Source organism: Apium graveolens, chromosome 9, assembly GCF_009905375.1.
Source record: "Apium graveolens cultivar Ventura chromosome 9, ASM990537v1, whole genome shotgun sequence".
Classification (NCBI taxonomy): Eukaryota; Viridiplantae; Streptophyta; class Magnoliopsida; order Apiales; family Apiaceae; genus Apium; species Apium graveolens.
The window spans coordinates 282,552,298-282,575,580 of record NC_133655.1 but is presented as its reverse complement, the minus strand read 5'-3'; the positions used below and the strand labels follow the sequence as shown (position 1 = coordinate 282,575,580).

Here is a 23,283-nt window from a genome sequence, read left to right as displayed (position 1 = left end):
ATATCTCCGGGACTTCTCGATAGGTCAATTTGGACTTCTCGATAAGTTATTCTGAAGTTTTCGAATGACTTCTTATATGACTTGATCTGTAACTTGTAGATATCTTGACTTGGAATATTTTTCCCAAAACAGATTTATTCAACTCCAAGTTTCTTCACAATTTCTCTGAGGCATGATCTTCTTGATCTTCTTTCAGAATTTATTTTTAGGCTTGAGATTGTTTACAGAAAAATACTCTAGTATAATCTTTGACACTTTTACATACTCAAGTAATACAATACAAAATGTAAATTTATATTATCACACAACTAATTCTTAGGGTTGTCAATTTGACTTAGTCTTGTTATAATACATGCATGTCTTACACAACAATTCTCGTTCCTTATATGAGACGGGGATTGAGGAGTCAAATAATTATCGTTAAAAGATCAGGCTGGGTTTAGAAATCGATTTAGGCTTTGAAAATCGGGGGCAAAGATAGCAATTCTCGATCTCGAAGTGATCCCGTAGCCATCCGTAAAAGTATCAAGAATGCCACGATAATACCCAAAGGCCATGTTTGTTTAATAGGATAAAGGAGGGGATTGGATTATAATCCTTAAAAAAAAGTTATCCCTTGTTTGTTTTACAAATTAGAGCAATGGACTATAATCCTAGGATAAGAGCTGGATAACATTTTCTACTATCCAACCGGATAATATAATACCTCGTCGGTGAAGGTATAACAAGGGTATTAAAATTTTATAGACAAAAATACCCTTATTTTGTTACAATAATTACGGCCATACCAATGTAAATCTACAACCCTGCATTTCTCATTCATTTTTTTCTACTCAGCCGCCTCCATAGTCGCCTCCATGGCTTCTGTACAAACAAATATATACCTACAACTTTCCTTATGGTTCTAAATAACTACAATCTCTATTATTATCTGGTAAGAATCTTTTACATTGATATCAGTTTTTGTATTTCTGTGTATCAGATAAATTCTTGTTGATGCATTCTGATTATAGAATAATTTTTTAATTTAAAACAAGTTCAATTTTCATATAATGCAATGTTATGTATCTGTTATGTTATTTTATTTTGTGTGATATGTTTCTGTTGTTTTTTAGTAGTTTATTTTTTTTAATTTTTAATGTAGACAAACTGTTTGTTTGAATGTCTGACTCAAGTTTTAGTTCATGTGTTAAAGTTTATGTTGTTTCTGCGAATCAGTTATTTACAGCAACTCTATTTTATAGATGTCATTATGACCTCCTTGGATGATTTGATGGTATTACATCAACTAGTTCGTCATTTGAGTATGATAATGTCCTTATATGTGCATATTATGCATTTAATACGTCTGTTGCATCAAACCTCTGAAAGTGGTTCGAGAGTTAGTAGGGATATAAGATTACTTCGTAGAAAAAGGGGGGCTGATTATTTGGATGATACCATTAACGATGGAGATTTGACCCTTAAGGAGCAACTTCATATGAATAGAAATACATATGATATCTTGTGTGAATTGCTTCGGGATTATGGTCTAAGCGACTCAAGAAATGTGAACGTTGAAGAACAAGTTTGTTTTTTCTTGCACATACTAGCTGGTCATCAAAAAAATAGGTCAATTAAACATACTTATCGAAGATCAAGTGAAACCGTGAGCAAATATTTCAATACAGTTCTTAATTGTGTCTTACAGTTGCACGATGTTCTTTTACAAAAGCCTGAACCAATTACCGAATCCTGCAATGATCCTAGGTGGAAATGCTTTCAGGTAGATATCATCACTTAAGGCTGTTAAATTTAATCATGATGCTGCATTTTGCATTTTAAATAATTTTGCATCTAATCTTTTCAGTTCCAGAATTGAGATTTGTTTTATGCTATACTTAATTTTAATATATATAGAATTTAATTAGGATTAATATCCCAATTGTCACTGAACTAAATCAGGTAGGCAATATCTATTAGTAATCAAGTTATGTTAACATGACAGGTTGACAGTGTTCATGATTAATTAAAATTAAGGATAATGTATTTTTAACAAACCTATATACTACATTCTGCTAGGTTTGAGTCTGATTTTTTTTGTATGTTGTGAAAATGCATTTGGCTTGCAACACTGAATTGAAAACAAAATTTTACCAATATTACTTGTGCATTTTAAAACAGCTTAATGTGTTAGTTTGATAGAAAGCGAACCAGTGTATCTTTGGCTATATGCCTAAATGTATCAAAGCATACATTAGTAGAATGTGACCCTGACCCTGATGTTATGATTTTTACTAGAATCTAATGGCATCCTGTTGTCTGTTGCAGAAGTTCTAATGGCATCCTCATCAACTGGAAAACATCCCAGAGAAGGAAGGAATAGGAGGACTTGGACATTAGTAGAAGAAAGGGCTTTAATAGATTCTTATTATCTAATAATTGCGGATGGCTACAAGTTGAATAATGGGCAATACAAAACCGGCTATCTAATCGAGTTGGAAAAATATATGATCAAACTCATTCCATGTACTGATTTGCGTGAAAAGCCACATATAGAGTCGAAAATAAAGACGTGGAAAAAATTACGGGGTTCCGTTTTTATTGCTTTGGCGACCAGTGGTATTGCTTGGAATGACTCTAATAAAATGTTGAGTATTGATGATGAAGATGTGTGGACTCAAATGTGCAAGGTAATTAAAGTTTTTATCAAATCTTTTAGTAAATTTAGTTGACATATCTTTGGTTCTGTTCTGAGTTCAGTATATGGATACTATAAGCCAATCAATGACTTGTGTTTTAGTATTAAAGTTGCAGATATGTATGCTGCATATCTGCTGGCTTACCTGAAATATATATAAATAAAGTACCGCAAATCAATTTAATACTAACTTTTTTATTTTAAAAGAATAAATTAGTAGTAGTCTGATTTTAGTTATTTAACTCAAGGCTACGACGGTTTTAGTTATTTCTAGTCTGCTTAGTACAAGTACTAGTGGTGGATTTATTATCTATAGACTATAATATTGCCCTGCTCTAGTATAGCTCAATGTTTAATTTTATTACTATTACATATGTGTAATTTTGAATCTGAACTTTAAAGTTGAGATACTTTATGCCATCTTTTTCTATTTTTTAAATTGAACAAAACGTATGTGATTGTGACACTTAAATGTTGTTTTGTTGCAGCGAGATTCAGAATTGGCTAAACTTCGTAACAAGCCCGTTGAGTGGTATGATGATTGGCAGAATTTTTTTGGCAAGGACAGAGCTACTGGTGAACATGCAGAGGCCCCTGCGGATATTATTGAAAATATGGATAAAGAGTAATGTGAAACTACTGAATTTTCATGCTCTACCGGTGATTCACATGCAAATGAAGGAAAAAGGAAAAAAGCAAAGTTACAAGATGCTCTGTTGGCATCAATGAAAAAAATGCAAGAAAATGTTGAGAGCCTATTGAAAACAACCGTAGAACAATTTGGTGTCATGAGTCAAAGAATTGAATATGAGCATGATTTGGGTAAGTCACGACGAGAGGTGTATGGAATTATTAACAAGATTAGCAATTTGGACAGCAAACAAAAATTGTCAGCAGCATCAAAAATAGTTGATAACCTGGCTAATGTTGATTTATTTTTAAGCCTCACAGAAGAAATGCAATCTGAATTCGTGCATTTAAAGTTAGCTGGTCATGTGTGAGACTACTCCAAAATGCTGATTTCTAGATTTCTCAACTCAGTGCAGTAACATGACATCACAGTAACTTTGTATAAGCTATTTTAATGGAGTCATTTTGGAACCTTTTATTATTGCAACATTATTGAATTATGTTTCTGTAGTTAATATTTAATGATCATGAAATATTTCTAGTTTATTCAAATGTATGCAAAATTTATATAATTTTTCTGCAAAAATATGTTTATTTATTCTTTTACACAAAACCAAATTGATTATGATCTGAATATAATTTAAAAATTATTTTTTTAAATATGATTAATCCTATCTATAAATTTTTACCTAACAAACAAGGGATATGACTAGTTAAAGACTATAATTCTTAAGATATGTTTAGAAACAAACACGGGATTGGACTATTTTAAAGGATTATAATCCTTAAAAAAATAAGGAGGGGATTATAGTGAAAGGATTATTATCCCTGGATTATAATCCTTCCAAACAAATATGGCCAAAAAGAATTGAATAAGTGCTTAAGAAGTTGTTCCACAATTATTAAGAAGCAGTCAAACGAGTTTCATTTAAGTATTAGAAATATACTCCATAAATTTCAGTTATTTTGTGCTATAAACTATGTGAAGTTTTTTTTATCCAAATGAATCTAAAAAGGGTATAAATTATGAAGAAATGGAGAAATCGAACATTATTTATAAATAAATTCTCAAATTTCGTCAATTTTGTCAAGTACCGTAAATTGTGATGGGTGCATATAGACTCATAAAGATCAAATCCGAACTCATTTAACTCAGCTTGAACTGAATACGAGCTGGACTTGAATAGAATTTCGAACTCGTTTAATTAAATAAGTAAATTCACTTATTTAACCCAAATTTTCCGGTCTAAGTTACGGACTGGACTTGACTGGTGCGACTGGGCTCGAACTCGTTCAAATTTATATATAAAATATTTAAAAATTTTGTATTTATAATACCTAAATTGAATTTAATTGAAATCTGTTAATTTATATTTTTTTAACGGTTGAGCATGCTCAGTAAACTCGGCTAGATTCAATTCGACTCTTTTTGACTCTCGAATTAATTTAACTCTTCAAAAGGTTGAGCTAGTTTAACTTAAACTAATAGTTCGACTCATTTAAATATATCAAAACTTGGATGCGTTTATTCAATAACTGTATTGTCTCGGTTTAACTCGACTTATCATCCTAATTTTTTCGGGATTGTTTGGTTCCTGAATTGTTATGAATTTGGAGTTAGGATTCGAATAAAGGTAATAAGAGATAGAAATTTTATTTTTGATATCATGTATTTGTTTCAGTGCTGAAATGAATTTTAAAAGAATACTAAGTTATTAAACAAATAAATTATTATAGTATAAGAATATAAATAATTTTTTATTACTGGTAACATTTTTTGTATATAAAAATTATTTTAAAATAATTAAAATATTTATTAGATGGTGTGATAATGCTTAAATTGATTATTTATACCATCTCCACTCTAAGATATCAAAAACAAATAACTTGTGAATTTGAGCTCTAATGTTTTAGAATTAAAAATCTAAACCAAAAAAGATATACTCCTTCCGTTTCATAATATATATCCATTTTTGAGAATTTTTTTTGTTTGAGTTTATGTTTTCAAAATCAATTTTTTTCATATAACTTTAATTTATATTTTAAACACGATTCCCGATACCAGCAACATAAATAACCCCTTGTATAGTATTAAATTTTACTTTAATTTATTCTCTTTCTGTTTAAAACTACTCCCTCTTCTATTTTAACTGATGTTTGATTTTTTAACATACATTTTAAGATGACAATAAATATTAATTATACTTGATAAACAAATATAAATTTTATATCAAATTAAAGCTTATATTCTAAACTTTAGTTTAACATAAATATTAGAAATAATAAATATGTATCACTATAATTTTTTTTAATACCTATATGAGAAAAAATCAAAGACAGTTAAAATGACACCTACTAAATATTTCACATTAGTGTTTATTATAGAGTTATTTTTATCTCTCAGTTGACTTCTTCTTTCAGCAGGTATGACAAAAATTTAACGTGCCACCTTACCATATCACAGAACCTTGAAATGTGTAAAATACCCACATGATTTTCTTTGACTTCGTTTTTTTGATTTTTTTCTCCTCTAAACTTTTTAAATTTTCTAAAGATTTGATTCAAAAACCCTCCTTGAATCAATGCTACTATTAAAAGTAGCAATCCAGCTTCATCTTTTTGACATTTTATAGACCCTTTTGAATTTTGAGTCTACCCATCAGAACTTGTTATTGTTACCAATCCATTTTGTTTCAAATAAATCATTTGTCGGTGGTCGTGCATCTACCGGAAAATAAATTAAAATCTCTTTTTTTAAATATTTTATAAATATTAAAAAAATTGCAGTAAATTATTTGTTTTCATCTACTATAAAACCTTTTTAAAATTTTCTTTTTCCTATAACTTTGTTGTAAAAAATTGTCGACTTTTAAAAAATCGCCGATAAAATCCATTAAGCGATCAATAATATTTGATCGATTTATTAAATTGCTGATAAATCATCAAATTTTTCAAAAATTTCTAGTAATCACGAATCGTTATATCAACCAATTAGTTACAAAATCTGTAACCATGTATGTAAGGTTTAATGAACTTTTAAATCTCAAAATTTGCATCAATAAATTCATATGTCTATGTGTTACAATACATTTTCAATAATTCAGGATTAAAACGGATCGCTTTTATAATATAGAGATAAATAAGTATATTGGCGTAAATCTCGAATTCAAAAGGTCATGAAACCTGTAACGATAAAATGTTCGGATCAGAAGAACATCACAAACGGTCCTAACGCGTCTCTCTCAAGCCACCGCCATTTTACCTGCACACAATGGTGTGTGTACACAGTATATATATATCACCATTTTGTCATTCAAACTTCGTCTATAGAGTATAAACACCTTGCATTCACACCTGTGCAAAACTCATCTTTGCAACTCTCCACTTCTGTTCCTACTCTCCGGTACGATCGATGACCCAATCAGAATTTCAAATAATTTAAATTCTGAAATTTATGTTAATAAAATTTAGAAATAATTACATTTAGTTACACTTTTGTATTAACTTCAATTTTTTTATTAGTTGAGCCAAGATTGCAATATGTCTAACATGTCTTGTTCCTCCACTCTACTCGTCCCACTAGATTATTTACATTAGATTATTTACATCGGAAGACGGGGATCGACACGTATTTTAAGGTTCTCATAGAATATTATTTTCTAAATAATTTTAGATATTTTTTTCTTATAAATAAAAATATAATGTTTAAATTTTTAGAAAAAAAAAATTAAAAAAAAATTATATAACTATATTTTATAATAGCGTTAAAATACGTGTAAAATATGAGTAAAAAGTATGTAAAGAATCCACTGGACGGAGGGAGCATATAATAATATGTATAAATTCGCGTAATATGAGATAATTCAAGCCATTGAAATTTATTTTTTCAAGTTTCAGACTTTGCATCAAAGAAAGAAAATAATAAAAAATTGTAATCATCAGTCTATGGCGTGAACCTGTAGGATTTACTCAGTGCGCACCCGAATGGTAACGGCTGCAGTAATCCTAGGATAAAACAAAAAAAAATACATACATGCAGAACGTGATAAAATAATTAGTGAATATGAGTTTATTTTATGTTATTTCAGGTTACGCATATCCGATTCGAAAATATTCAAAATAACTTGTATATAATGTGTGACAGGTGACAACTGACAAGCAAGCTGGGCCGATACATGTTCTTTAAAATTATTTGTCAACTTAATCTTCCTTCGCGTTCACACGTTGTATTTTCAGACAATTAGTTTACGTTTCAACTTCAACAACTCTTTTCACCATTCTTTTTCTTTCTATATGAGACTCCTCTCATCTTCCCACCAACAAGCTCAAGCTGATTCTTATTTACAAACCTTACTTGCAGGTCCATTAGGTCAAATGAATGACAATACTAATGTTACACTTCCAAGAAAAAGGCAAAGAAGATTAAGTAAAGCCAAGAATGATGATCAGACAAAAGGGTTGCAAGAAGATAGTGTAAAGACAAAAGGGTTGCAAGAAGATGGTGTAAAGACAAAAGGGTTGAAAGAGATTATCAGTTCTTTGTTGTTACTTGAAGATCAAGAAAAGTGTGAAGCAGAGGAAACAGAGAAGATTGTTGGTCAACAAAAGGAGGAGATTGAGGATCATTTGAGTAAGAAGGGTAGAGTTATGGTTGATTATTATTCGAGTTTTCGAGATTTTCATGGTCAAGAAAAGTGTGATCAGGAGGAAACAGAGAAGATTCTAGTTGAAGAGGAGGAGATTGGGGATCATTTGAGTAAGAAGGGTAGAGTTATGATGGATTTTAATTCGAGTGTTAAAGAATTTCATGATCAGTTGGAGGTTCCTGTGGGTGTTCGAAAGCGAAAATCGAGAAATGCTGTGAATGCTGCTGTTGTTGCTGGTGTTGATGCTAATGAGTTGAGTACTAATGTTGGTAGTGGTGGAGGAGTAGTTGGAGGTTCACAGAGGAGGTTATGGGTGAAGAATAGGTCGAAAGCGTGGTGGGATCAATGTAACAGTGCTGATTTTCCTGATGAAGAGTTTAAGAAATCTTTTAGGATGGGGAAAAGTACTTTTGAGTTGATTTGTAATGAGTTGAATTCTGTTGTGGTTAAGGAGAATACAATGTTGAGGGATGCTGTTCCGGTTAGGCAACGTGTGGCAGTTTGCATCTGGAGGCTGGCTACTGGTGAGCCACTTAGGCTTGTGTCGAAAAGATTTGGATTAGGGATATCTACTTGTCATAAGCTTGTTCTTGAGGTTTGTATGGCAATTAGGACTGTTTTGATGCCTAAGTATCTTCAGTGGTGCGATGAGGCGTCGTTGAGGAAGAATAAGGATGAGTTTGAATTGGTTTCAGGGATTCCTAATGTGGTTGGATCAATGTATACTACACATATACCTATAATTGCTCCCAAGGTTAGTGTAGCAGCTTATTTTAATAAGCGTCACACGGAGAGGAATCAGAAGACTTCTTACTCGATTACAGTTCAAGGGGTTGTTGATTCGAAAGGGGTGTTTACTGATGTGTGCATTGGCTGGCCTGGTTCTATGCCTGATGATCAGGTATTGGAGAAGTCTGCTCTTTATCAGAGGGCTAATAGGGGCCTTTTGAAGGGTATGTGGATTGTTGGAAGTTCTGGGTACCCTTTGATGGATTGGGTGTTGGTCCCTTATGGACATCAGCAATTAACTTGGACTCAACATGCTTTCAATGAAAAAATTGCGGAGATTCAGATGGTATCAAAGAATGCATTTGCGCGTTTGAAAGGGAGGTGGTCTTGCTTGCAGAAGCGAACAGAGGTGAAACTTCAGGACTTGCCTGTGGTGCTTGGGGCATGCTGTGTTTTGCACAATATATGTGAATTGAGGAATGAGGAAATGGATTCAGAATTGACAATCGAGCTTGTTGATGATGAGATGGTTCCTGAGATTGCATTGAGATCAGGAAGTGCAATCAAGGCAAGGGATTCAATTGCTCATAATCTTTTGCACCATAGTCATGCCAGCACTTCTTTCTTGACCTGAATATTAATCGCAACATTCTGTACTCCGAAGCATTTCATTTCAGTTTCTGTTTATTACACTGCACAGTTTGCTTATGGATGAATGCGTATTGTCTAGGATGAAGCTCTGCAATAGAATGCATACACAGGTTTTACAATAGTTCCTAAATTTGAATTAACTGACATCTCAAAATAGCATATTAGGAATTCATATGTTTAATTGTCATTGTAATGAATTTCATTGATTCGATTTCTATGTACAATTATCATTTCGCTTCTCTAAACCATGAATTTAACCCCCTGTAAGAGCACCTGCTCTTAATTGCAGAGTGTGTTCAGAATTTTACGATTTTGATTCAGGATGTGAATGTGATATGAATTTTGTGTGAGCTTATCCGAGAAGGGCCATGGATTTCTCGACAAATAGAATTGCTCTTTAAATGACAGTTGTGGACTTGTGGTGATTGTAACTAGATTAGCTTTGTTCTGTTTTCTGCTATTTCACTAATATTGTAAGATTCTGATGTTTGTTTCTGCTTGGAAGAAAGGCATTGCTAGATTCTTATACATTAGGAGCTGTATATACTACTACTATCCTTGTTGGGGTCAGTGAGTTGGTTTGGTATATATATCACAAGGGTCCATTTTATAGGATGAAAGAATAATCTATTTGTTAGGTTAGATTCCAGGTTTTGTCTATCTTGTTGGTTTATAGATAAGAATTAGGTATTTAATTAAAAAACATCACTAAGGTATTTGCACATACACAATATCAGAATGGCATAATTCATGCTTGACATGCATCCCTTTCACATTAGAACAAAATATATTGTATAGTTAGTAAAAATGTAAATAGGAATTTGTCAGATGAGATAGGTACCTTCACAAGGCGTGGAGCTTGCAGCTTCTTAGCTGATCAGTGAATTTTTCATCCTCCTCTGTCAAGTTTTAAAGTACCAAATCAAACCAAACCAAACATACCCGGTCCAGATAAGAACATGATTGTTACCCATGCTCAAATTTTAGGTCCTACATCTATCTTTAAAGTCACGGAGGCTTATTTTTTATGCCATAATTTGTAAAAAATGTAACAGTTATATTCAACACCCCACCACATTGGCTTTTCCTGTCTATTGATTGCTTGGAACATTCTTCCTAACCCCATATACACAATGTTATGTTTCTTAACCTGATGAGCTCCTCAAGTTGTCCTGTCTATATAGTTGGGAGAACAAGTTTGGTAAATCTAGTGCATATTAAATTTGACTATCTAAACTTTTCAGGCTTTCAATAATTAGCTGATTCCATAGTCTTACTAATAGACTTCTGTTATGTCAAAACTTGGGATCAGTAGGTACAGAGCCCAGGAAAAATTACCACAACTTTCTAAGAAATTAAGACTTGAGGCAGAAAATCTGTTGTTGACGGCTAAAGAAAATAGAATCGAGTAAACATACAACTTTATCAAAAGGCACTCATAAACCATAATGAAGAATGATCTTCACGCGAGGGAAATAATACCCCTATATTAAAACTCCTTTGCCATTCTTCCATTTGTAAGGTGAGAACAAAATTGTATTGCGACATTATAACAATCCCACCAAATCATATGTTTGAGAAGAAGCCAGTGGTAAAACAGTTAATATAAGCTACCCCGTACAGAAAGGGAAAATTAACCGTCTGCAAGTAATTTTTAGGGCGACCAACCTACATTGTTTACAATAACACTTCTAAGCATCACAATCACAGGGCACCTGCAAACCGTGGCTTTTCATGACCAGATGGCAGCCGAAACGGAAAATGTGCAAAGTGTATGCTCAAGACAGGCGAGTCTGGTTTCTTGTTGTCAAACTTGTAACCTACAATTGATGCAACATCACAGAACCAAATGAAACTGTCAGGAAGCCTGTAATAAATCACCTCAATTTGTTTCACAATTTATTCAACAAACTTATGGTACACATCAACTTTGGCAAGCTGAGGCCTAGGATTATAAGTAGCTGGTCTATGCTCATGATCATGTATGTTATACAAACTTATTTGCGACATAGTCAATTTTCCTAACATTTGCAGCTGTGATCCATGGAATCCTTACAGACACCTTAACTGATATAATCTTAATAACATTAGAAACTGGAATTGACCTTGTAAAGCTTCCAGGGCAGTTAAAGCACACTTCGCATCTGTGAATTCAACGAAGCACAATACCATTGCCTTATCTCCGGCCTACAATTTATCAAACTTGTGAGATACAGATGGTATATAGATAGAAACACACACACACACACAAAACAAAAAAAAAAATCCACCTCTAAAAATAAATATCAGTTCATTCTATTTTAAAGATGATAAATTTATGATTGCATCACCTTTTATACAGGAGTTAAACCTATGAGAAGATAAATATATACAATTACTAGTTGGAAAATCCTGGGGTCCAACATTGGTACCTAAAAAATTTACTAAATGCCATGAGTCTCATTCTAATTGGCTATGGAAAGAGTAAATGGGACGGACACGCTGCATCCACGCCAACCAAACCAATTAAAACCTCCCATCTGTCACGTCTTCCCTGCCACATCAGTTAGGAACAATTTTGGTACCTCTAGCACTAATCTTATTAATTTACTATATATCTAATCTCTAGAATATTCCTAACCAATAATACAAATACATCTATATCTAGATGAAAACAAAAAAAAATTAACTAAATGATTTAATCTCCTACTTGTACGATTCTTCCCTACTCTAAAAAACTTTACCTCGAGCTTAGGAACCAGAAGGCTTGAACATAACACCCGATGAAACTAACCCGCAAAAGCTTATAGTATATACTATGTATATACTTGACTTCATATAAGATCTTGTAAAAAGAAAGTCAATACGGCTGATGATATATTCCTTTAAACTGGGGGGACTGGAGTTTTTCACTTTGGCACACAATCACCATTTAAAACTACACCGCCTACAGCACCAAACATACATTTCTTTAAGATAATTCGGGTAAGGACGTAAGGTCAATTACAAGAAATTAATTAATCACGCACAAATTTGCTTCCACTGATGATCCAACCCTCGACCTTTTGGAATTAAGGAGAAAGAGCATTCACAACTAAGTTTTTCAGCCTGTGATAAAACTGAAAATAGCCCAGCTGTCACAACCTAACCGGCATTACAAAACCATAATACAATTATACACAGTGGTAAGATTTATGGTACAATGACAACACTAAATTACGAGAAAAAGCAACCAACATTTTTCTGATCACTTTTTCCCTGGGTTCAACTTAATCGTCTTGTCATGCCCTTCTTTCCTGTCATGCCACTTCTACCCGTGGCTACATATTATTTCTTTTAGAAGGTCAATTTTACATAATTGAATGGTACAGTGAAGTGCATACAATTGATTGTTTTTATTTGATAATATAGTCTAATCTACTAATCATAGCCCTAATAGTTAAAAGGGTAAAATGCAAGACTTACCCGTCTAGGCTCCTTATGAACAACTCTAATTTCCCTGAAGCCAATGAAAGGACGAAAAAGATCTAATTTTAAAATTAAGGAATAAAAACAGGGCAGAAACTTTATACTTAAATAGATAGGCAGTCAAAATAATTCTGCAAATTGTAATAAGCTGGCAGTTTGTGATACAAGGGAAGCTGTCTACACAAATAATACTTGAGCCTAGACACCAAAAAGAAGTTAGTCACACATATATTCACCAATTAATTATAATATTTAGAAAAAGGATACGGCCTACTTCTCTTCTTGTACAGTCATTTGGGAGCCCATCAACAAACAACACATTTGATTCTTTCTTTGAAGCCGGAATTGAAACCGGAAGGTCATCAATATTTCCAAAAGAGGCAGGCCTTTCATTTAATACACCTGGAAGAGCTGAACCTAAAGTAACATCTCTTCTTGAGGCAAGTAAACTTGTATCTTCTACAGAAGGTGTGTAGCTTCTCATGCTTGTTCCAGTCATATATCCACCAAGAGCAGGATCTGAACGAGCACCAACACCCATGATATCATCTACACTGTAAGCTCCAGTACGCAATGGCAAGATCTGCACATTAATTCACAGGAATTCAATCAGATACTCGGATCCTTTGACTAAAATGTGACGACTTAAAGACCACATATGAGTTACATTTGCAATTTAAAATTAAATATACAAGAAAAAGAAAGAAGCATAAATGAGAAAAGAGTAAAGAAGACACTCGGCTCAAGCTGTGAAGTCCACAAAATCATGTTTAATCTGAGTTTTATTTCTACTTTTTGTTAAGGTATCTTATTTTCCAATTGCCATGCTTGTTTATTAAAATATTATGTCGTGTCTCCATACCCGTGTCCTAAATTGGACAGTGTCCCTCCTTGTGTCCCCAATTTAAATTTACAAGCCCAACAATTGGATATAGGTCACATGCGACACTCCATACCCAAGTAAGAGTGGCATAGCTTTACTACCATATATGGTGTTCTGGTGACTACAAATTATGCTGTACCATTTGGGGAAAAAAGAACTAGCTTCACTGTTACCATATAAAACTGTCATTAACCTTTTATTAATATTTTGGTAGTAAAAGTGAGAGTTGAAATATGTAATGCATCACAAGGAACAATCTACCATGTAAAAAAGCTTACATCTTTCTGCAGGATATCTGATGAACTTCCGTGTAAATCGCTTGAGGCCCATGCATGATGCACTGGTAATGCAGAGGTTGAGGATGGCAAGTAGCCAGGAAAGCTAGAAGGTGGAGCGGCAGCTGCTACAAAAACCACAATTATCCGAGATACTTACTTACACTGAAAAATAAAATCTCCGTAAAATGTAAAAAGGATAGGGGAGACGATAAAGGCAGACACGTGATGTGAACCAAAGCCACAACCATTTTTTAACAAGGCAAAAACGATAATTGAGGCAAGAATGGCAGAGCCTAATTCAAATTAAGTTCACGAACTTTCTTTAGTTACCCCCTCTTCCTCAACACAGGACAATCAAAGCCAATAAACTACATAAATTCTTCAAAAAATTTAACAAAACTCTAAATGAAACACGCCCCGGAATTCTTCATCTAACTCTTCATCCAACTAACCCAATTTCAATGTCATCTTAAACTTCATAAACAGCACAATGTCCACTTAGGCAGCCACTCAAACAAATAATTCACAATCACCACTCCACCAAGAACTAAAAATCCCAACTTTAATTCGAAAAAAAACTCGAAATGCAGAATCTGTAAAAATCAAGAAATGGGTATTTCTACAGTAACTACAAACACCCAAATTCACAAATTTATAAATGAATACACACACACAACCCTGCCTATGAATTTAACTAAAAGAACAGTAAAATTACATAAATAACATCAATTTTAAATAAATAAATTAAAATAATGATAAATTGAAATTAGGGTTAGGGTTAGAAAGAGAGTGTTACAACGATCAGCAGAAGAAGCACTGTATCGCCAGTAGGGATCAGCCATGAGCTCTGTGCGTATTTTTAATTTGGGGTTTTTTATTTCAAGTCAAAAACAATTGTTTTATTATTATTTTTTATTTTTAGTAACAATACTTTTTGGGCTGTGTTTGTGTTGGTTTTTGATGTGGTGAATATGGGATTGGATATTTGGGCTTGTGTGCAAAGGGTTGAGTTGGATAAGTTGTACAATGTTTGATGTCTTTTCTTCAAGTTAAATCTTGAGAATCTCTTTTAAAAACTTTAATTCTATTTGTGTAATATGATTTTTTTGAAATTTTAATATGTGATTTTCTTATTTTTTTGTAACTATTGATTTCTTACAACTTTTTCCAAATAACTTTTCTAAGTTTTACCTTTTGGATCTGAACCGTTATTTCAATCCGATAACGGTCAATAGAACTGTACACAATTTCGGTATGGACCTGTAAATCAAACCGGATCGGTTCTACTGATCCAAGACCCCCGGTTCTTAAAATAATAAAGAAATTCGATTTTCGGTCTGGTCCGGTCTGATCCAAGAAAAAATTCGATTATATCACTATTTTAACTTTACTTAATATATTAAAAGGTCATATATATAGATTAAATATGTACACATATCATATAATAATGATTCAAATTAATAGATAATAAATTAATGTAATAAAATAAATTGACATTACACTCTAAATTACTAAACTTCATATTTCATATAATAAAGTATTGATACTCTATTTCAAAAAAAAGTATTGATACTCACACATTTAAAAATTAATATTTATTTCTAAAATAATAAGATATGTACTTAATTTTAAATATTTATTATTTACGAAGTAACAGACTTCTTTATATATTTAAATTTGAAAAAAAAATCAAATATTAATTAAAATTTCATATAAATATTAATTAAATTGGTCCATATCGGTCCAGGACCGGTCGAATCAGAATTTTTCGGATTCAATTCTGAGACCGGATATAACCGGTCCAGGATCCATAATTTTTAAAAAATTCAATCTTTAATCCCATCTGGTCCGATTTTGAATCTTCGTAAAACCCTACCGGTCAAATATGGACTAATCTAGCCAAATTTCTGATTCACTTGAATTTACTAATTTTTTCTTGAATCTATGAATATCAAAAATGTCTAAATATCAAACTCTACCTAATTTTTTCCCCAAATAATTAGAAAAGGGTCCAAAGTTCATGTGTGCCATCCGAGCAAAGGCAACACACATCACTACCATCCCACCCAAAAAAGAGTATTTGACACCAACCTTACCAACTTCAATTATCATCCCCCAACTCAAATTATTAACTTGCCATTATACCATAAAATCATGCCAAACAAATCCAAATGCCAAATAAATCAAATATCATAGTACCCAAAAGTTTCAATTTTTATAAAAAAATAACCAAAAAAAGCCCTTTTTAATTAAAAAAATGCCCTTTTTCAATTTGACACTTAAATGGACTCGTGGAGTGTGGATTGCAAAATGGGTGGAGCTGTTTTATTATGCTTCAAAACCCCCACCACACCCCTTCTTCACATGACATGTGTCCACTATATTTAAATTATTATAATAATTTTATTATTTTTATTTTTATTATTTTTATTATTTATTTCTCCATTCCATTTTAGCATCTTTCTCATTCTTGCTACACCCTTTCCTTTCATGCTTTTCCCAAGGCTAAAATACACACAAACAAATTGTAAGTATATTTAAGAAAGAATCAAGAAAAGGGCACCCTTTGAGTGATCACATACATTGAACAATATTTCACTTTTCACATTTTTAAGCTACCCAAATCAAGATTCTTGATTTTTTAATTTTTTATGGTCTTTTTGATGATTTTTAGTGAAGTTTATATGAATGGAAGCTGTAAAGAACCTTGCAAGAACATTAGGTAGTGATTCTTGAACTAATTTGCATTGTTTTGATGTTTTAAATTGATGCTAATTGTGTACTTGCAAAGACTTTTATCATGAGGTTGATATAAGTTGCCTTAGTTGAAGGGTACTTAGAATTAATGTAAAAGAGTGAACTTTATGGTAAATATATGATTTTCTTGTGATTCTTGGACTTTACTGTGGTTTTTTTAGGTTCTTTAATCTTTGTCATGAAGCCCTTTTTGTGTTTTTGTTGTATAGAGAGTAAAAGGGTTGGCCTTTAATGCACTTTTTGATGTGTGTATAGTCTTGATAAGGTGTGTGGATTTGAGGATGTTTGGTTTACTGTAGTTTGATAGTGAAGGTGTTTGACCTTTTCACCAATGGAAGTAGGTGTTTATAATTGTTACCAGATCTGGCTTTTCGTATCGATTTTGAGGCCTTTTAACAGAGAGTGTGGCAATACATTTTATTGAGTTTAATTGTATTGAGGTCTTTGTGTATTGCAAATGTTCTGTTCAATTCCGCTGTTCATGTGTTGAGACTATTCTGGATGATAGTAGAAGTAGAAGGTGATGAAGTAGTTCAACAATGACAGGCTGTTTAAATTTAAAGGGGCTGGAAGGTAACTTTAACGACAATTTAGATAGTGATTTTGATGGAGGAGATGGCTTTGACGGTTGCTTTGCCATATAGATTAGGTAATTTGATATGCGATAATATAACTACTGGCATTGATATTACTAAGCTCAAGTTGATGATGGACTCAACGAGTTTGTTGACCGACTCTGCAACTAAAACTCCTGCTGAGGATACTTCTGGTAAGAATGAGGATTGCATATATAATGAGAGTGAGTTGGAATCTAATTGCATAAAGTTGTCCATCACTGGAGAAACTAGTGTGGGGTTTGCGGTGTTTGATTTGATGTCTGGAAAGGAAAACGACATGGTTGCTCATGATGTTGTAATCCAAGAAAGCGAAGATGATGATTTGCTGTCTGCGGAGGGCGATCAAATTCTCGACAGCTCTTGCTCTTTTTCAGTGGTAAGTGATTGTAGCAGCATTTGTGCTGACGATTTTCTAGCTTTTGAGGCTTTGTCTGATATGGGAAGGCCAGATGCTTTTGATGTCGACAAAAGCTCCAGCAATACAGAGAGTATATCCAAGTCCACAGATTTCATTGAGTCAATTGTCTCAGAGGTTGTTGTGAAAGATTCACTTGCCGTTACCGTGGGTACTGAGGATAGTCTTGAAAATGTGCCTGATTGCAAACCAGATGCAGTAGTAGTTCAGTTACCACCAGAACAAGCATCAAGTGGGTCTGCTGTACGCAGTGTCTTTGAGGTGGATTATGTTCCCCTTTGGGGATTCACATCTTTGTGCGGAAGGAGAGCAGAAATGGAAGATGCACTTGCAACTGTACCTAGGTTTCTTAAAGTTCCTATTCAAATGCTAATCGGTGATCGAGCTCTTGATGGAATGAAAAAATGTCTAAGCCACTTAACTACTCATTTTTTTGGAGTGTATGATGGTCATGGAGGCTCCCAGGTAGCTCTCCCTGTCTCCTTTCCTTTATAGTTCTTCCTTTATGGATCTATATGTTAATCAGTTTTTTGTATTTTAGTTTTGTATGTTGTTTTTTGGGAAATATTTAATTTTGAATTGGGTATGAACTTTCAGGTTGCAAACTATTGCCAGGAGCGATTTCATATTGCTTTGGCTGAGGAGTTGGACCTCCTTATGGCCAGATTGAGTCATGGAAGTACTAATGTTGATTGCCAAGAGCAGTGGAGGCAAGCATTTTTTGATACTTTTCTCAAGGTTGATGCTGAGATCGGAGGAGGAGCTAATGTTGCACCTCTTGCTCCAGAAACTGTTGGCTCTACTGCTGCTGTTGCTATTGTTTGTTCATCCCATATCATTGTGGCAAATTGTGGTGATTCTAGAGTGGTACTCTGCCGTGGAAAAGAACCCTTGGCATTATCAATGGACCATAAAGTAACAACCCTTTTTGTCTTTTTTGCATTGGCTTATAATTAATTTTGTTACTAATCACCTAATATTTACTCTTTATGTCCTATTATGTTTATCCCAATGTAGCCCAATCGCGACGATGAATATGCGAGGATAGAAGCAGCCGGTGGCAAAGTCATACAATGGAATGGGCATCGGGTGTTTGGTGTTCTTGCAATGTCAAGGTCAATTGGTATGTAATTTCTAACAAGTGGACATGTATAGTAGAAACATTTACGAGAATAGCACTTGACACCAAAACTTATTAGAGGAAATTGCATGTTGCATTCCCTAAGATACATGAATATTGACACTAGTACACATATTTTAAAATAATGCATTTTGGTCTGGTAAGTTTTAACCAATTGCAGTTTGCATCTCCTGACAACTTTTAGCTCAAAATTGTGATATACTACTAATTTCGATAAGGGTATATCTGGAACCAAAACTATGGCTCTGTTGAAATTCTTTTTAAACTCTATTAAAAATCAAATAAAACTCTAAATCTTGAATATGACTCTAACAAAATCCTTGGAACTTCACCAAAGATTCATTAAAACTCAACCCTATAAATTTTAAAGTCTATGAACAATGGCGAACTGGTGTAAAAAATTTATCAATGTCAACATTTGCATATTTTTTAAAGATGCTATATTAATTTTAAAAAATGGACTTAATTAAATATTTATTGTTATGTAATTACAATTAAACATACTTTTTAATATGCAAATAGTGCGGTCAAAATTAAAGTTGATCACTATTTTTATTGTGGGGTTCAAAAATAATATTTACTTATTTACTAATATCTATATATATTTTTTGAAAATTTTAATACATAAAATTTTGAAAATTTTCAAATTTTAGGGTGCCCAATTGTACCCGATTGCACCCGCTGCTGATGCATTACATACACCTATCTATTAGAAGTCCTAGGTAAGCTCTACAAAGTTCATCGATGAAATTTGTAGAGCTTACACGGCTTATTAAAGTTTATCGGAACTTCACTAGATTTACAAGGAGTCATGTTTTATATTTCCTAAATTGCGCCTCGACAAACTAAAAGTAATTTTGAATTTAGACGAAGAAGTTGACTAGGTTAAAAAGGCGTTATATTTTATATTTCCTAAATTGCCCCGCGACAAACTAACACTGATTTTGAATTTGGACGAAGAAGTTAACTGGGATGCAAAATGTAACAAATTTGAAACCTGTTAGACCAAAGTGCATTGTTCGAAACTATATATACTTATATAAATATTTGTTAATACTAGGGGATGCTAACATGCAATTTACTCAAATTTATATTAACTGAGATATTATTATTTTGTTGGAGTGGTATATAGGGATTTGTTTTTTTCTGTGTTAATTTTATGATGACATTCTAAATATTATCTTCTTAATAATTTATTCTGTTGAAGCGGGCCTCTGCGGAGAATTGCAATTCATCTTTTGATATTATCTCTATTAATTATATCATTTCCCCGCTTCCAATTAATACCTTTTATTTTCCCTGTAAGCACTTATATTTGCGGAAAACTCCAAACATCTATCTCATGCTGACCTAATAGACTCAAAAGCCAAACATCGATTAGATATTTCTGTAAACGTTTTTTGCCTTCATTTTTTGTGGATAATGTAATCATGAAGGTAACATTGGTAAAATGATAAGTTCATTATGTGATTGCACGTCAGCCCAATTCCTACTCTGTTCCCGCGCACCTTACATTCAGAGACTAGAAATTTATAGCAGGTCTTGTGAGGAAACCGTGAATTATGCACTACTTGAATTTTGGAGAGTAAAGTCTATCTTTGCAGTCGAGGTTTTGGACATCTCCGTGTTGGAATTAGTGATATTATATTCTAAAGATATTTTTGGCAATATACCTAAATGAAGGTTTAGGCAGAACTTCGACCTCTTTACATGGAGCTATTAGAATACTTAAGTTTCTTTTGTGCATCAAGATTCAAGAAGACAAAGAAACTACACGGGTGAGAAAAAACTTGATTATCATATTAACTCCCCTTTTCCCAAAACACACACACACATACTTATATAAGTGATTGGTCATATTGAAGACCATGGACATGCATTGACGAGAAATCTGCCGAAATAGATAAACCTTAAGAATCGATTCCGTACATCGGTGCACGACTAAATCTATGAAATATCTTTATAATGGAGATTAATGGTTTAAGGTTAATGTTATACGAGGTCCCGCAACTCAAATTCGCAAAAATGGTTTTGGTTAATGATTTGGTGGAGACATTACATAGTGCCGAGGTGATTGATGTAGCTAGTAAACCTTGCCTTGTTTTTAAAATTAGCTTCTGATACATTATGAAAATAAAAGGCTGTGTTTTCTAAAGTTAATATTATTGTTAACCAGAAATAGGGTTTTATTGATGAAATGCAAGCTCCAACACAATCAAGATGTCCCTTCAAGAATAATGGCTATACGAGTCTTTTGTTTGATGTCCATATATAAGAATACTCGGAAAGTATCTTCTTTTGATTGGATAAGTTTGACATGGGACACTATCCCAAGGTCTATGCACATTGTGTGTATTGCACCAAGAGTCCAAGATGATGCTGTTTTAGATATTTATTCAACTCTTTGAGTCGTGGCTTTCTGCACTGGGATGTTTAGCCTCTGCAGTACAGTTGATAATCCTTGTCAAACATATGTTTATCATCTATACTATTATATTAAAGACGAAACATTAAAAGTTTGGTTGTTGTTCCTTAGTCATTCAATCTAGAGCAGTCATATCAAATTGATGAGAACCGTTTGATATAATTCTAAAAATTATTATTCAAGTGATATAAGATTGAATCCTACAAGCAACATATTATTAAAATTATAATTTATAATTTATAATATATAATGATAAAAACGACCGTGCATCGCACGGGTTATATACTAGTATATATATATATAAATATATATTTTAATCTGGCTGTAATAGGAAGGTAATCTTGTGTGCATGTAAACATTGTCTTATTTATGGCACTAAACGCAAAGGATGTTTATAAGATTGATTTACGAGTTATTGCCGTTTATTGCAGGTGATAGGTATTTAAAACCCTGGATTATTCCAGACCCAGAAGTGATGTTTATTCCTCGAACCAGAGAAGATGAATGCCTCATTCTAGCTAGTGATGGTCTATGGGATGTTATGACCAATGAAGAGGTATGTGATATTGCTCGAAAACGGATTCTTCTCTGGCATAAAAAGAATGGTGTCACACTTCCCATGGAGAGAGGTGAAGTAATTGACCCTGCAGCTCAAGCAGCTGCCGAGTGCCTGTCAAATCGCGCTATTCAAAAGGGGAGCAAAGACAACATTACTGTGATTGTGGTGGATTTGAAAGCACAAAGAAAGTTCAAAAGCAAGTCTTAAGCATCGGTTACTCTGCTAAAGATTCTTCAGGTTATAGGTTTACAGTATAAGATTCTTAAAAGCTTAAAAAATAGTTATCGTCCCATCTGTATTTTTCACCTAGGCTTGGTTTTACTAGTGCAGCATTTCGTATATACCATGAAAGAGATGAATCATGCCGGGGAGTCTTTTTAGCTGTCCAAGTAAAAGCCACTGTATATTATTAGCCATTTGAAGTGAAAAAATAGAATATGAGCTTCCTTATCTTGGGAGTGACATTATTTCCTATAGTATTTGTTCTTGCCTCCGAGTTAAATGCTCTGTGAGGCATTTTAAGATTTGTTATTTTTAACAATGTACCGAACTCGGATCATTGATCAGTGTTATGTATAGCTCATAAATTAGCTACAATAACTGTTTATCTTTGTTGAAGAACCTCAGTCTTGTTTATGATTATAGTACTAGCTCGCTTGCAACGATAAAAATCTGAACTTATGCAGAGCAATAACATGTAAAATACAACGGACGATTGAAAATACACGGCACCAGACAACTCCAGCTCCAGCATAAGATCATACCAAAATGGCAGATACCCATATTCATCCTTGCTAACTGCAATATTATGTGGAATATTGAAGAAAGGGTGAGACTTTTAAGATGATTGAGGATCCTAAATAAGTCACTTTCGACTGGAAAATTTGTGACTTCTCCACAATTTGCAAAGAAAACATCATTGTGAATGTATTGTTTCTGAAGAATTTACAGGTGGACAAAGAAAGTGGTAAGTATTGACTCATAATATTTGTTGTTAATACTAGCATAGTGTTGTAATATATTAGTTTTAACTAGCATGAGAACCCGTGCAAGGCACGGGTCATGTTCTAGTTTAACTTGTAACGGGTCATATTCTAGTTTAACTTGTAACTTTTGGGATGTTATATTGTTTGCGATGTTAATAATTTTTGCCAATTTTGTTTGTAATTTATGCCGATTTTGATATGTATTTGCTTGGTTATCGATGTGAACAATTCATAATTGAAAACATTTTCAGCGAAGTTACCTCAAAATATCAAGTGTCTGTTAAATATGTCCCAATTATTTTGCATTTAACTTTGTTGTTGCACGATGTTAGTGTGACTGCATATAATGTTTATAAAAAGTGTATACCGAATTCTTTCTATTTTTCATCAATATGCAGGTTTAGCTTCACTGCCTTTGTAGTATATTTTATATGAAGAT

General features: G+C 33.1%; 3 protein-coding genes and 1 long non-coding RNA gene across 5 annotated transcripts; 2 read left to right on the top strand and 2 right to left on the bottom strand.

Annotated features, from left to right (window-relative positions):
* The first annotated feature begins 845 nt into the window (after positions 1-845).
* Positions 846-3,774, top strand: LOC141682573 (uncharacterized). Its single transcript, XM_074487266.1, has 3 exons — positions 846-934; positions 2,311-2,672; positions 3,169-3,774. The coding sequence occupies exons 2-3, from the start codon at positions 2,319-2,321 to the stop codon at positions 3,307-3,309; spliced, it is 495 nt and encodes a 164-aa protein (XP_074343367.1). The 5' UTR covers positions 846-934; positions 2,311-2,318; the 3' UTR covers positions 3,310-3,774.
* Positions 3,775-10,782: 7,008 nt separating this feature from the next.
* LOC141686878 (RNA-binding protein 2-like) lies at positions 10,783-14,880 on the bottom strand. 2 transcript variants are annotated; one of them, XM_074491971.1, is made up of 6 exons: positions 14,741-14,880; positions 13,945-14,069; positions 13,051-13,366; positions 12,781-12,842; positions 11,442-11,523; positions 10,783-11,156 (listed from the first exon to the last, which is right to left on the bottom strand). In XM_074491971.1, the coding sequence occupies exons 1-6, from the start codon at positions 14,784-14,786 to the stop codon at positions 11,041-11,043; spliced, it is 747 nt and encodes a 248-aa protein (XP_074348072.1). In that variant the 5' UTR covers positions 14,787-14,880; the 3' UTR covers positions 10,783-11,040. The 2 variants fall into 2 exon arrangements, with proteins under 2 accessions (XP_074348072.1, XP_074348073.1); XM_074491972.1 differs by having other exon boundaries at positions 13,945-14,066; positions 14,741-14,857.
* Positions 11,918-12,772, bottom strand: LOC141686879 (uncharacterized). Its single transcript, XR_012560836.1, has 2 exons — positions 12,345-12,772; positions 11,918-12,262 (listed from the first exon to the last, which is right to left on the bottom strand). It is a non-coding gene; the product is annotated as an uncharacterized LOC141686879 (long non-coding RNA).
* Positions 14,881-16,391: 1,511 nt separating the features above from the next.
* LOC141683845 (protein phosphatase 2C 50-like) lies at positions 16,392-22,502 on the top strand. Its single transcript, XM_074488613.1, has 5 exons — positions 16,392-16,666; positions 16,863-18,198; positions 18,331-18,648; positions 18,751-18,856; positions 21,731-22,502. The coding sequence occupies exons 2-5, from the start codon at positions 17,308-17,310 to the stop codon at positions 22,063-22,065; spliced, it is 1,650 nt and encodes a 549-aa protein (XP_074344714.1). The 5' UTR covers positions 16,392-16,666; positions 16,863-17,307; the 3' UTR covers positions 22,066-22,502.
* Positions 22,503-23,283: the final 781 nt, after the last annotated feature.

Bases quoted from the DNA above. Each gene is read 5' to 3' on its own strand.
- LOC141682573 (XM_074487266.1), top strand. From the start codon at position 2,319: ATGGCATCCTCATCAACTGGAAAACATCCCAGAGAAGGAAGGAATAGG. The intron at 2,673-3,168 runs GTAATTAAAGTT...GTTTTGTTGCAG, and splicing joins TGTGGACTCAAATGTGCAAG to CGAGATTCAGAATTGGCTAA.
- LOC141686878 (XM_074491971.1), bottom strand. From the start codon at position 14,786: ATGGCTGATCCCTACTGGCGATACAGTGCTTCTTCTGCTGATCGTT. The intron at 14,070-14,740 runs GTAACACTCTCT...TGGTTTTTGTAG, and splicing joins TGCTTCTTCTGCTGATCGTT to CAGCTGCCGCTCCACCTTCT. The intron at 11,524-12,780 runs GTAAGTCTTGCA...GATAAATTGTAG, and splicing joins TTCATAAGGAGCCTAGACGG to GCCGGAGATAAGGCAATGGT.
- LOC141683845 (XM_074488613.1), top strand. From the start codon at position 17,308: ATGGAGGAGATGGCTTTGACGGTTGCTTTGCCATATAGATTAGGTAAT. The intron at 18,649-18,750 runs GTAACAACCCTT...ATCCCAATGTAG, and splicing joins CATTATCAATGGACCATAAA to CCCAATCGCGACGATGAATA. The intron at 18,857-21,730 runs GTATGTAATTTC...CGTTTATTGCAG, and splicing joins TGCAATGTCAAGGTCAATTG to GTGATAGGTATTTAAAACCC.